We start from the raw sequence: 14,601 nt of genomic DNA, 5'->3' as shown, positions 1-14,601 counted from the left end.
ATGTGGGAGTCCACAAGGGTACCACCCAACACTCTGCCCAACTCCCCCCTTTTGCTTCCAGAGAGCAGGGTGTGGCTCAAGGTACTCTGGTCCCCCTGAACGGCCACCAGTCACTCGGCGAAGAGAAAGGAGCTCTCAGTCACAGTCACTGCCAAACCCCAACGTTCTCGCAAGCCATCTACCTGGGGTCTTCTATTTCAGGGACAGACTTCTGAAAATGAGAAGCTCTCAAATGAAAAAGCTCCTCTAGAGTCAAAAATTAAAACAAGTAATCAAACTATGCAAAGTATATGTATTATAAATCCAGATTTCCTTTATCAGAACGTTGGTCGGGTTTCATCTATTAAAACTGGATCTACAACCGCATGTAAAAAATATGATAAATCAAACATGTACAAGACATAGGCAACAAGAAACACTGAAATATGATTTTACTATCACTGACGAGTCCAAGTGCATACAAAGAAGGGGGAAAGATTAGTCACTTTGTAAAATATGCTTTTCTTCAAGAGACTAATCCCACTCCCACCCCCTCAACTCTGCAGCCCACAGACTACCTTCTACAGAAGGCGATGACTCAGAATTTAACCCTTCGGCTGTGTGCAAAACCACAGTGATTGGTCTGGCCTCCAGGCCACAGGACTGGCTGCTGCTAGAGCTATCCCACCAGCCCCTGCTGCCACCTCGTGGGGCTGTGCTGTTGGTGCGATTCCAATTTCCTGGTTAGTGAGGGCATTCCTATATGTGGGGTTGGCTGCATTCGTGGTTTTGCACCCAAAGCCCTGGGTACCTGCTACAGTATCCCTTAAGTCCTGCATGATGACCCAACTGCCTCCTTCACCGTCACCCTCGATCAGCTCATTCTTTCAACCCTAAGGCCCAAACCGCGTTCGTTGACTCCAACTCAGGAGCACAGGAAGAAGTGGGGTCTGTCCAGCCTGCTGTGCTCCTTACCTGGGCAGTCTTATCTTCTTGCCATGGCCCTGGCTGTTGGGCAGGACCAACATCTGAGAGAAAAACACACTGAGGCGGGCAGCACCGTACGTAACCTTCTCACCTTCAAGATAAGCTAAGGCTGGGTGCTCTCTCTCCTGCATTAACTTGTCCACCATGTAGTTGTTTTGTTTTTTTCCTGTTTGGGTTGTATATTCAATGTAAATACAAATAAAATAATCAAGAAAATCCTCTCTAAAGACGCAGCCCTTTAGCCTGTGCACGCAGGCTCTGGAAGTGGTGCTGGCGGGGATCTGGCGGCGAGATGCTGGGAGACTCTGCAGACACTTGGAGATGACTTCATGCTGGGCCGCCCCAGCGCGCTCAGTGGCCTGGCACTCCCTCCAACACAGGCTATTTCCCCAACATCTGTGTGCCGCTCCGGTCCTCAAATGCACAAGTCAGATGTATGTTGTGTGAGTAAAGGATCAAAGGAGTATTTGCACTGTGTATGTGTATATATAAATTAATCTGCATGTACATAAACACTAAAGGAAAAATTCCAAGTGCCTGTTCTCTGAAGGAAGGAGTCAACTACCGTTCAGATTCTGGGGGATTCCTCAGGCTTTTGGGACCAAATAGCTCCCACCTCCAAAATGGAAAGGATACAAAAATAGGTTGCAAAACTTGCCAAGTGGTCACAGGTCATCTTTTTGAGACAAATATGAGATGGCTTCTATTGGGAGGGCGGGGAAGGGGGCACTTCAGAAGAACATTAGTTTAAGGGCTTTTGGTTCCCAAAGAAAGCTGGCTACTGGAAGGCAGAAGGTGCTACCACTGTCCCCCTCCTCTGAGCCAGACCAGTGAGGTGCCCTGCCCAGTCTGGTTCCCTGGGTGGGGTGGAGGAGAGGGCAGAGATTAAAGTACCACCGTGATTTCTTGCCCAAAGCCCTGCCCTCTCTCTGGGGTCCCCTAGTGCTGCCCACCCAGCCTGGGCCCCAGAAGAAGTGCACCCGCGAGGCCCTGGGACATGTGGCTTGGTGCTTTGGGAACCAGGTGGTTTCTAAGGGGGCGAGAGGAGTGACAGGTGATGCGTCTTCTGCTGCCCCCACACTACCTGCTGCTCTCAGAGAACCAGTCTCGGGAGAGGAGGGATTTATAGTCTCTACAGCTTAGCAAGCACATTTTCCCGTGTTTCGAAGGCACCTTTTCATGTGATTTTCTCAATTCAAAAATGGATATGAGGGTTCAGGCTAAAGTAGATAGAGATCGTGTTTCCAAGTTTGGGGATGTGAAGATGGAACATTTAAGAACATCTTCACAGTGATGTCTAGTGCAGCCCAGCACACCAGCTGGGCCCTTGGCACGGAAGGGCAGGGGCAGTTTCGGTACTTTGTCAGGAATCCCCACATGTGGGTCTTTGTGCTGGAGGCACCCCGTCTCTGATAACTCTGCAGTCCCCGGATCCCTTCAGTCCTCACTTCTGCTACCAGGCAAGCATGGTTCTTCCTTCACGAGCCATGTGAGACTTTAAATTGAGTGTGGATAAAGTGCTCTGAAAAAGGTAGTGGCCAAAACTACAGGCCATGGTTATACACCTTCATTTGCCCCCTTCCCATTTCCTTTTTCAATTTTCCTCTCGTTCTCAAAGTGGCTAGATGGGGGTGGGAAAAAAAGGCAGGTACATAGGTCAGTATGTGAGGCTTAACAACAAATGTTTCTTTAGTTAATCTGATAACTGAAAAATTAGGGTCCATGATTCACACTCCCATGAAAAAGCAGAATTACTAAACCAACTCAGGAAAGCAGTAAGCATCAGACACTAATCAAATCACCAGTCTAATTTTTAAACTGAGGGTGACGGCGGGTTCTGTACCAATTGTTCCACATGGCAAGGCAAGCCTGGCATAAAACACTGCTGGCTACTGCCCAGCATGGAGAGGTCTCTTCAAAAGTGCTGCATTCCTTGAGGAACGAAAAACAAAGCAGGGCCACAGGGGCTCTGGACATAGCTCTGAGTGCAATAAACTTGCACCACCAGAGTGCGGGATAGGGGGGAGGTGTGGCTCCAGCAATCCCCAGAGAACAGTCACAGGGCATTTTCAGAGATGACGTAAAAGACAATGTGCTGTTTGCTAATCACAGTTTCTATGTAATGAAAGTGTTTATAATCTGATGTTTTATTAAATGTGTATAAGCGGATGTATATCTTAAAAAGTTGATTCTGTGTTTATGAATATGAATTCTGAACTATTTTGGAAGGCAGAGGAAAGGTCCTACATTGTGGGAGGAAGAACTGACAAGAATCCTGTTCTCCCGCTTGCTCGGTGATGGTAGGCCGATGGTGGTGGTGGCTGGCGGGCTCTGGGCTGGCTGCGAGGCCATGGACACGCTCTCGGATGGCCAGCGTCCGGGCCTGGGAACAGCAGCAGGCAGCAGGGTCAGGTCTGGCCCTTCCGTGCAGCAGGCAGCATCCCAGACTGGCCAGCCCTTCACAGTAATCGGTTCACATTCAGTCTATTTCTGAAGAAAAGACACACGCTGTCACCTCCACGTCAGTCACTCCTCGTACAGCCCCCAAGGCAGCCTGGTACTGGCCAAGCCATGGTGTCACTGGCTTTGGGGACCACTTACCTCCATGTGCAGTGTCTTCTGGCAGGCTGCTCCTCCCACTCCCCAGTCGGAGGGTATGTGCAAAAGCACCTGTGGGTTACAGACAGGATGCTGCCTAAGTCTGGCAAGGCCTTGAGACTACTCAGGGACCGCCGCCAAGCCCAGGGTGACAGCTAGAGCAGCAGCTGTCTTCTGCAGGCCCTCCTCTAACCTTGCTCGCCCTGGCCCAGCTGCCCAGGCCACCCCTCTGGAGCCCTGTCCCAGTGTGCCTCATCCTGCCCTCTCCCCCTCAGGCTCTCCAGAACACACTACTCTAATATAACAGCACCAGGTCTGGTTTCTGATATATATCCTAGTGATGTCTTTACTTCATTTATAGCTTCCAACCCTAAGTCAACCATTCAGAGGGTCATCACCTGTGGTGCTCACAGATTTGGCCCCTGCACTGGGCTGGCTGAGAAAGCCATGAGAGGCAGCTGTGGATGAACAGACAAGCCCTTCCTGTACCCCGCCGTTATCTGCCTGAGAGAGAAGGGGACAATGCCACAATGGCATGGCCACTCCTGTTTAGACCCACTGAGGATAGCACTTCATCCCATCTTCAGTTCAGCTTTTATAACATCGTTATTCAAACGTCCTCATCTCTCTTGAGCAGGATGTCCTGGGCTACTTGTAATCACAGGAAGCCCAGAGGTGGGTGCAGCCTAAGAGCACTTGGGCCAACTTGGAAAAGCCTCTCAGATGAGCGAGGAGAGACAACCTGCTCTGCTTCCAGCCACAGGAAGCCTCCCTTCCGGCACTCCAGCTCTTGGACACGCCACCCACCACTGTATGAAGCCGGCTGTGAGCTGTGGGGCCTGGAGAAAGGAGAGTCTTCCCCAGTGAGGACACAGCCAGAGTTGGAAAGGCCAGCAAGGGGCCAATATGTTTTCAGGGCCAGTGGCCCTATGTGCTTAGCCCCAGCTGCTGACCAGGGACTCTGGGCTCCACTGGGCGTTTGCGCCCACTGTGGGCTTTGCAGAGCAGGCCTCCCCCTACTCTGTGAACATGACAAGAATAGGCTTTCTTCACAACAGACAACATGGCTCCCCTCCAAACTTATGGGCAGAACTGGAAGTCTCTTTTTCCTTAAGTGAGGGGGCAACAATAGCACAACTATGTTTCAAAACTGTCATCTTCAAATGAGCTTAAAATACTCTGAGAAAGAACCGGAATTTTGTCCTTTTTACAGGTCTTAGGTGGAAAGTGACTGGGTGGAGGAGCTGGGATCTGCCAGGCCAAAGTAAACAAACAAATAAATAACGACAATGCTCAGCTGTGGTGCGGAAACAAGGTGACACCATCCAGGAAATGCTGGGGGAACTCTGAGAAGTGAGGGCAGGGCACTGTGCTTGGCCCTGGGGATGAGACCCCAACACAGGGCCCAACACTGAGGCTGCTCATGACAAAGTCCCCAATCCCACGGATGCTTTCTGGGTGTTTTTCTGCACCCCTCAAGCTGCTTTTTTGGGACTCCCCCAACACATCCCTTCAGCTTCTTGGTTGCTGCTCCCCTCATCTGCCCAACCTCTTGGACTCCCCCTCCTCTATCTGCCTGGTCTGCTCCTCAGTGCTTGCCCCCGGAAGGTCCAGCTGCTCTCCCAGTCCTACCCACCTAGCCACAGACGCCCACACCTCTCTCTCCAGTCCTGACCTTCTCCCAGACCTTCAGACTCAGAGCCAGTGCCTGCTGGAAAGGCCCCCACCGGTGGTTTCCGGAGGCTCAAAGGCAAAAGGTGCAAACTGTCTTCTCTTCCCAGACATGCTCCTCCCCAAGTTCTTTTCCTCAGTTAAGGGAACCACCATCAACCTGCTATTCAAGTTGGAAATCTGGAGTCATCCTTTCCTCCACTCTCTCTCTCAATCACCAAGTCCCCAGGTTTCACCTACTAAAGCCTTTCTGTTCCCTTCTCTTCAAGAGAATCAGAGTGACCTTTCCATAAAGAACTGCTGCTAGGCATTCTACACACATCTCATTTAATTCTCCCCCAAATCCATCAAATAGCCAGCAGCACCACTGTTGTACAGAGTAAGATACTGTCATTCAGAAAGTCAAGTAACTCTCCAAGGTCACAGAGCTCATAAGTGGAGAACAGGACCTGTCTGACCCTCAGGCCCACGTCCTGCCTCTAAGCCATGCTTCCTCAGTTTCTACCATCCCAGCTGGCCCAGATCCTCAGCACTGCTCACCTGGAGGATGATGAAGGCTTCTTTACTGGCCTCCCTCCCTCTAGTCTTGCCTCTCTCAAATCTACCCACTGAGCTGCCCACAGGACCTCTAAAGCAAACACAGGTGACTTTATCATCCAGAAGCATCAAAGACCCAGGAGCCTCAGAGTTGAAGAAAAGCTCTGTTCGAAACTCGTTTTCTGCTTATACCTGTCCAGGAAAAGAGGTAACCACACCTGAAATTTAGTGGGAAAAAGTACCTCATATGTACCCCAGCGCTTATATTTCTTTAAACATTGGCCCCTAGTGAGTCTTCACTCGAATTGCTTTGCCAATGTTTTTAATCATTAAAAGTTGACTATCATATGCTACCAAAGAATTATAATAAAATTTTAATTAAAAATCATAATAAAAAAATTGGTCTGCATGCTAAATGCCCTAGCCCCAGAAATCCATGCTGTTTTGCTAGTAGATCCAAAGCCCAAAAAAAAAAAAAAAAAAAAAACTGTTGCCACCAAGTCAATTCCAATCCATAGCAACCCTACAGGACAGAGTAGAACTGCCCCATAGGGTTTCCAAGAAGTGGCTGGTGGATTTGAACTGCCAATCTTTTGGTTAGCAGCCAAGTTCTTAACCACTGTCCCACCAGGGATCCTAGATCCAAAGCCAGGAACAGGTATTGCACGGGTGGCAGGCCCAATGCTAGAGAAGGCTCCCAAGCTCCCCTGCAACTGGCCCAGTAAACCTAAACCTTGGTGCCACATGGTGCTCCCCATGAAGATGTCACTGACTCATGCCCCCTGCTCTGTTTCCAAGGGCCTTGAGGAAAAACGAAGTTGAATCCAGAAACAGCAGACCCCAGAACCAGCTTCTAAAGGCTCACAGGCCAGAGAATCTGAGAACGCAAATACTTCATCAGCTTCCACAGCCTCCTGTGAAAAACTAAAGTGCATCTCTCCTGACCACCCAGTGAACGGGCCTCTAATGAGGAGACAAATACTGGAAGGGTATGGACGGGGAGAGGCTGGAAACTCAACTGGGGGTCAAGAACCTAGAAAATCAACACCTGATAACTTGATTTGTCTGTGGTTTCAAAACTGTGGCTTCAAAAAAATAAGCTAAATTTAATTTTCAGGTACTAAAATTCCATGATCCAGAGAAACTGAGGAACAAAATTCAAGCTTTTGATTCCACATTCGCCTAAGTGGGAAGGTTATTTTCCATTATGACAAACGTTTCTTCTGCATCAGGAAGAACAATAAAAATGCAAAATACAGGATTTTCAGGATTAAAAACAAAAAAAAAACCTTCATCCATCTAAGGACGATCCTTCCTTTTGTTCACCAATCTGAGTTGAATTTCTTCAAAAGTCCTGTTTCTCTCTCCTACCTAGTGGTTGTGGTTCTACCCGATTCAGATGATATTTTGACCTTTTGCTTTTCTTTGTGCTGTCGTTAGAATCCTCTCTCCTACTGCTAAGAAACCTCTAGAAAAGCTCGGACCTCTGTAGGTTCACCATGTTGTCTTGTACACAAGGTTTACAACAAACCAAACCAAACAACTTCCAACCCTTCCTTTATCATGTTACACTCCAACTACTGCCACTGTCAGCTGACCCCTCAAGAGGCAGGCCGTTGGTCCTGCCATGTGATATGTTCAGCCCTGCCCTTAGGGCCCTCTCCCCTTACCCACAGAGGATAGCCGTGGTTCCCACAGATTCCTTACCTAGCTGAAGTCCAGCCTGGGGACTCGAGGTGTCGAAGGGCTCTGAGCTGGCCTCAGGGGCACTGGGCTCCCACGACTCACTGCTCTCGGACACCTCTGAATAGGTGTCACCCATCCCTTTGTGAACTGCTGCAGGCTCCCCGGCGCTGAGGCCCTGGTCCTCACTGCCCGTGTCCGCCACAGCCCGGGTCTCCTCGCCCATTTTCTCAGCAAACCACTGCTTGACCTGCTGCGAGTTCATCTGGGTCTTGTCGCAGAGGCTCTGCAGATCCTCCTCATACAGCATCTTGTGCATCATGTAATAGTCTTGCAGCAGCTCCCGGTTGCCGGGGGCTATGACCAGCAGCCCTGGAGGGAAGTTGCCCCGCTTGTAGTCTTCGTACCACTTGAGCTGGCCGTTCTTCAGGGCGTACCTGCTGTCCCCGAACCAACGCACCACCTCCGACCGCGGCAGACCTGTCTGGGCCATGATGGAGTCATAGTCCTGGTTGCTGGGCCACTGGGTATGGACAAACAGCTGCCGCAGCAAGTGCCGCTGCTGGGCTGTCTTTCTGTAGCTGACCTTGCCTGGGGGCTGCTCTGCCAGCTTGCTCGCTCCATCATCCTCGGACTCACAGGCGCCCAGCCCTGGGAGCTCGTTCTTGCCATTGGCCTCTGTGACCCGCAGGTTCTTGAGGTTAATTTTGATGGGGCTGACTTTGCGCTCTGCCAGGGAGTGGCTGCTCGACACTTCCAAGGAGCCGTTTTCACCGGCAACCCTCAGGTCACTGAATGGATCCTCCTCCCCACCCTCATCCTCAGCGGCCTCCTCTTCCTCCTGAGAGGTGTTATCAGCCTTCTTGGTCTCCTCAGCATTCACTTTTTTCCGTCTCTCTGAAAACCAGCTGTCAATTTCTCTTCTGGTCATTTTCGTTTCACTTCTCAGGCGGTCCAGTTCCTCATCAAGAGGAAGGGGGTTTTGTGCAAAACTGCTTTCCAGGATTCTGAGCTGCTCGGGGGCTCTTTCTTTGTATTTGGTTGGTGTGAAGTCAGGGGTCTGGTGCCAGGACTGTCGTTTGACAGAAGGGTAGGTTACTAGTGTGGCCGCTGTAGGGATGCAGGTTGCCTCAGGGGCCTTGGACGGTGGGGCAAAGGGCACCTCTGGGGTGGAGTCCATGATGACAGTGCCGTGGTCACTGGGCATCATGGGTCTGGAGCCCTTCAGATTCCGGCAGTGGTAGCGCCGGTCACTGAACCATTTCCGTACCTCTCTGGTACTGAGGCCAGTCACTTTGGTCAGATGCTCCACTTCGTTCTGTCCGGGGAACTGGTTCCGACAGAAGCTACCTTTCAGAGCTGACAGCTGTTCATGAGATTTCTTATTTTTGTAGATGCTAGCATCAAGGAAGGCTTGGGAAGTTATGCTGGGGCACGCTGTGAGGAGTGACTGGGCCGTGTTCACCACCTTCACAGCCGATGACGTATTTGAACACACAGTGTTAACAGGTGCAACGGTGGGCTGTTTGGGGACAGATGTGACTGCTAGGGGGAGAGATGAACTCGTTGCTTGCAACCCATTGGCCATCAGTGGCTGAGTGACCAGAAGTCCCCCTGCTGTGCCCTCTGGCTGTCCCACAACATGACCTGGTAGCGCAGCCTGGATGAGATGTTGGACATTGCCAGCATTGGCCACCAGGGGGGTATTTAAAACAGTGATTGTGGGCTGAGGAACAGACTGAATGACTGTATTGAACATCTTTTTCCGGGCATCCTCAATCTCCTCAGGGGACCAGCTGATACCTTGCTTCAACCTTTGGGCTGTGAACCAGATCTTGAGCTGTTCTTCTGGGTACTTGGTCACCACAGTCAAATAGCAGAGCTCGGCTTTGGTTGGGTAAGGGAACTTGTGGAAAGAGTTCTTCAGGAAGCTGTTGGAGTCCATGGCCGCATTGTACGTCGGAATGCTGCTCAGGGGGATCATCACTTTGGGCAGGGACTTGGACGTGGGCAGTGGCTGGTGGGTATGATGCTGGGCATGCTCTGGGGGCTGCTGCTGGAGGGAGAGGAACTGTGCTATACCAGCCGGCAAAACCGGAACTGTTCCTATCAGGGGCCCGTTGGCTGCATGGGGGGGTTTTGCCGAGCTGGCAGATGCCTGGCTAACTGGAACTGCCCCATTGATGGAGTTATCACCCTCTTTCACCTCTGTTTCCCCAGCTGAAGGGTTTGGTAAGGCCTCACCAACGGGCTGATTGGGGACGTTCTCCTTGAGCGTATGAATTTTTTTGGCTTCAGCTTTGCCTTTCATTATCTTCATGATTGGAGTTTTGGTAATGATGATTTCAGCCTGTCCATCGGTCCCTTCAGCATTGGGCTCCCCAAGTAGGTCAGGAGTGCTGGTGTTCTCGGGGATGCTCTGCTCCACAGCTACATGATTGTCTGGCTTGGCCACATTCCACACAAAGCTGGCTTCCCCCGAGTGACACTTGGCGTTGTGCAGGGAAAGCCCTTCGGGGGTTTTTGCCAGAAAATTGCATTCAGTGCATATAAAAGTTGGGTCTTTATTAAAGTCTGTGTGCTCTGAGTTCATATGTCCCACAAATTGGGTTATGTCCTGGGATCTGAAGTCACAGTATTTACAGGAATAGGAGTACCCATCCAATGTGCTCCGATGCCCATTGGCCAACGTAGTGCTGTTGGTGCTGCTGGTGTTCTGGGCTGCCTCGCTACTAGCAGCAGGCACTTCAGGGAGCAAATCCTGCTGGGGCCCTTCAGGCAAAGCCTCCATGGGCTGGGCCTCCACACTGGCATCCTGCAGTACCACTGTCTTCACGGGGATCATGCACGGCGTGGTGGATTTCCTCTTGCTGGCCATGGCAACGATCGCTCTGGGTGCTCAGCCTTGAGAGCTCGTCCCAGCAAAGGTTTCACAGTCTCAGCTCCCGCTGCACCATGAGGGCCAAAGAAACTGTTTCCAAGGGCAGCTTTTTCAGTTGTTTGCAGAAAGCAGCTTTTCCTTATTAAACCTGAGGAGGAAGAAAAAACAATGATTAGAGCCTCTTAAGCTCTGTCTGTGCATTTCTTAGCTACCCAGACACACTCCACTGTGGGCCTTGTATCATCTAGGTCTTTTTGCAAGAAGTTTATCAGCAGCTTGGATGTGAGGTCTGGTTCAGGAGGCCTCCAAACTCTAACAAAGCAGTGCCCTGAAGAATGCCCTGGGATATTCTAGTACCACTTAATAGACTCGAACCATGTTTTTTGGTTTTATTTCCCCTATAGGGTTGCTGTGAGTCAGAATCGACTTGACGGCAATGAGTTTGGTTTTTGGTTTTTTCATCCTTGCTTTACAATTTCAACTCAGAGTGAAAACAAAACAAAACACCCTCTTTTGGGCCTTGAAATTAATTCTGACCATGTCAGAGTGGGAACAAAAGATCCTAGTGTAATTTTCGTTTAGATGTTTGAGCCAACAAGCGTTTTCCTTTTCATAGCCTTCCCATATATGAGAATAAACCCATTGCCATTGAGTTGATTCTGACTCATGGTAACCTTGTGTGTGTAAAATAGAACTGCATTCCATTGGGTTTCAAGGCTGTGACCTCTTGGAAGCAGATCACCAGATCTTTCTTCCAAGGCACTAGTTTGCGATACACAAGGACTGCCTATGAGAATAAGATGCCACCCATATCTCTTCCCAGCCAGGCCCAGAGACCAAGTTAGCAGCAGGATCAATGGGGGACTGGCAGCTGCTATGGAAGCCAGGCCTCTCTCTGTGGCCCTTCCCTGCCTGCTGTCCTACCACAACTGCTCCAGACCATGGGGATGTACCCTGGGCCACTGTCATTCAATTGAAGCCAAAGGTCAGAGTGCTGAGGGATCCACAGACCCAGTCTGCAGCCCAGCCAGCTGAGCATTCTCTCTCTGGGTGCAGCTCCAAGTCCAGCCTCACATCGAGTGCGCATACCTCACGTGGCTTTGTATTGTGCTTATTTTTTAATTTTTACTTTCTTTCAGTTCTTTTAAAAAAGAAAAACTCTTAATCTTTGATTCATCTGAAATTGATTTCAAAAGCTGGAGTAATCAATTTCCTTAAATGTAAAATAACTATCATAATAATTACTTCATGAGATGCCATGATTCCGTGTATTTCAGTGATTCCTACTATTAATATTAATATCATCATAAGCATCATTACCTTTCTTTTTAGCAAATTATAATGCTGCTAATGACTAAAATAATAGTAATTCTAATACCAAAATCAAGTTGTCAGCAGTGTCTGGATTTGATACAAAAATGTAAAAATTACATTTAAAATTAAACCAAATATCTCTATTCAAATTCTCAGTAAAGAAACATACAAACTATTTTTTGTAAGCCTAACCCTGATGATTGTAATAATAAAAATAATTTCTATTACTATTTTAAAAAGTTGAGGTAAAATAAACATACACCAGATCTAACCACTTGTCTATTTCCCCTGATTTGAAATGTCATGCATTTTTACTTATTTGTATTATAAAAATAAAACGTCAATATTCAATGAAATTTGAGAAAATAAAACCATGTATAATTTTTGTATACCCTTCCACGTAGTCAAAATATTTTATACATATTTTTTAATTATAATGGGCATACTTATGTGCTGTTTTTTTTAAACTGAACATTACATCATAAACATTTATCACATAAGCTTCACAATTATAATATCTGACAGCTGCTAATAATGTAGCTCAATGGACTTAAACTACCCCTCACCCCCACTGAACAGGCTGCTTGCCCAAAGTCCACTCTCACAGGCGACAGTGAAATGAACACCTCTGGCCATATAGGACATCTTTCTTCTATCAGGTTATAGCTTGAGGCTAAGTGCAGAGAAGTGGGTTTACCAGCTCACAGAGTATCAACATTTCTATGCTTCTTTCTATATAATTGGCAACACTTAAAATCAAGTGCTTTACGTTTCTGAATCAGGAAAACTGAGAATAATAGTTATGTTCCCAGTGCGAAAAAGAATCGGCTTTTCCGACAAGTCACTGAGACAATGTAGTCGCAATATCTTTCCACGTCATCATCTATAGCTTTACCGCAGTCGTTTAAACCGCTGCCGTGTTCTGACGTTCAGATGTACCATAGTTTACCTAACTGCCTCCAAAAAAAAAAAAAAAAAACCCATTGCCATCAAGCCAATTCCGACTCGTAGCAACCCTACAGAACAGAGTAGAATGGCCTCACAGGGTTTCCAAGGAGCAGCTGGTGGATTCAAACTGCTGACCTTTTTGGTTAGCAGCAGAACTCTAAACCACTGTGCCAGCAGGACTCCTGTTACAGCCATTTGCATTTTTCTAGTTATCAACAGTTACAAACAATGCACATGTTTTTGTGCATTTGAGAACTTCTGAATTTCTCACAAGTGGAATTGCTTTGGCAAAGGGCATAAACATATAAAGTATTGTTAGCAAAATACCAGCCTGTCTTCCAAATATATTGTGCTGATTTTTACTCTCTCTACCAGTGAATGGGAGTGCCCTCACTATCACTGGATATGATGAACATGTTCAGTGTTGGTTAATTTAATACATTAAAAAACTGGTCACTATCATGTTAACCTGCATTTCTTTTTGAGTGAAGCTGAGAATCTTTCCAGACATCATTGACCATTTTGTAATAAATGACCTTTTGTCCAGTTTTCTATGGGGTTTTAAGAGTTCTTGATATATTAAGGAAAATGCTTCCTCATCATCTGTCACAGACAAAGCTATGATTTATGACATGATTGCAAAGATGTCTCAATATTAGGAAATCTCCAATATAATTAATTCCATTAATAAAGACGCAAAACCAAAACAGTATTTAATAAGATTAAATTCTCATTCTTAAGAAGATTTAGGAAATGAAGAAAATGTCCTTAGATAGATATACGGTATCTACAAGAAACCACAGCAAACATTGTATCTAATAGTGAGTGAAACATTCCCATCAGGGACAAGGTAAAGACTCTCACTTTCATTATTCAACATTGTAGTGGGGGTCTTTGACAGCAAAATACAGTAAGAAAAAATTATGATGAATAGACAGTAAAAAAAAACAGAGACAAACCAGCAATATTTGCACAAGGGGATTGTCTAATGAGAAAATTCACTGAAAAACTATTACAGCTAAGAGAGTTGAGTAAGATGATGAGACACATTAGCAACCCACACAATTCATTAACTTTTCCATATACCAAAAACAACCAATTGGAGAAGAAAATTGGAGGGGGGGTGGGGTAGTGATCCATTCAAATTAACTACAAAAGCTGGAAAAGACCTCAGAATAAACCTTATTAAGACACCTGTGGGCTCAAACATAGCAACGATTGTGAGGATGGCGTAGGACCAGGCAGTGTTTCCGTTCTGTTGTACACAGGGTCACTATGAGTTGGAACCAACTCAATGGCACCTAACAACACAATAAGACACGTATAAAATCTATGTGACAATAACTACCAAACTGTAATAAGAACAAAAAAGACGACAAATAAATGGAGGGTCATAGCATTTTCCTGGAGGTAAAGACTCAATAGCATACAGAGGCTAGGTCTCTCTAACCTCTAAATTCAGTGCAATCATAATCACAATCAAATGTCATCAAGCAGAACAAATATTGTAAAATGTCAATGGTAAAATCCAGGTGGTGAGTATATTGACATCCACTCTAAAATTCTTTAAACTTTTCTGTGTGTTTGAACATTTTTATAAAAAAAATTTGGGGGAAATGGCATCAGGACTTATACGGAATTTGACAAGTTGAATCTGAAATTTCTCTGGAAGGATAAAAAACAAACTAGCTTTAAATTTTTTTGAAAAAGAAGAATAAAAAGAAGCTGCTTTAACAGGCATCAAAATACGTTTTAAAGCTTAAATAACTAAAATAGACTACTATTGGTACAAGAATTGATAATGGATGAATGGATCATCTAGGTAGATTTTGTTTATATAGGTTTTTTAGCATACAAAAACAGTGCTATTTTTAATCAGTTGCAAAAGAGAGACAAATGAGTAAATATTAGGACAACTGGGTTTGATTCCTAAATCACATCATAAAATACAATAAAATTTCCAAATAGATTTAACAGAGAAACAAGCAAAATTACAAATATAT

General features: G+C 46.8%; 1 protein-coding gene across 2 annotated transcripts; it reads right to left on the bottom strand.

Annotated features, from left to right (window-relative positions):
- Positions 1–1,981: 1,981 nt before the first annotated feature.
- On the bottom strand, positions 1,982–10,478 carry ZHX3 (zinc fingers and homeoboxes 3). 2 transcript variants are annotated; one of them, XM_023724638.1, is made up of 3 exons: positions 7,480–10,478; positions 3,568–3,636; positions 1,982–3,456 (listed from the first exon to the last, which is right to left on the bottom strand). In XM_023724638.1, the coding sequence occupies exons 1-3, from the start codon at positions 10,331–10,333 to the stop codon at positions 3,446–3,448; spliced, it is 2,934 nt and encodes a 977-aa protein (XP_023580406.1). In that variant the 5' UTR covers positions 10,334–10,478; the 3' UTR covers positions 1,982–3,445. The 2 variants fall into 2 exon arrangements, with proteins under 2 accessions (XP_023580406.1, XP_023580401.1); XM_023724633.1 differs by having other exon boundaries at positions 1,982–3,636.
- Between the last annotated feature and the right edge of the window lie 4,123 nt (positions 10,479–14,601).

Source organism: Trichechus manatus, unplaced genomic scaffold (genome assembly GCF_000243295.1).
Source record: "Trichechus manatus latirostris isolate Lorelei unplaced genomic scaffold, TriManLat1.0 scaffold00008, whole genome shotgun sequence".
In the NCBI taxonomy this organism is placed as follows: domain Eukaryota; kingdom Metazoa; phylum Chordata; class Mammalia; order Sirenia; family Trichechidae; genus Trichechus; species Trichechus manatus.
This window is presented reverse-complemented; position numbering and strand designations above follow the sequence as displayed.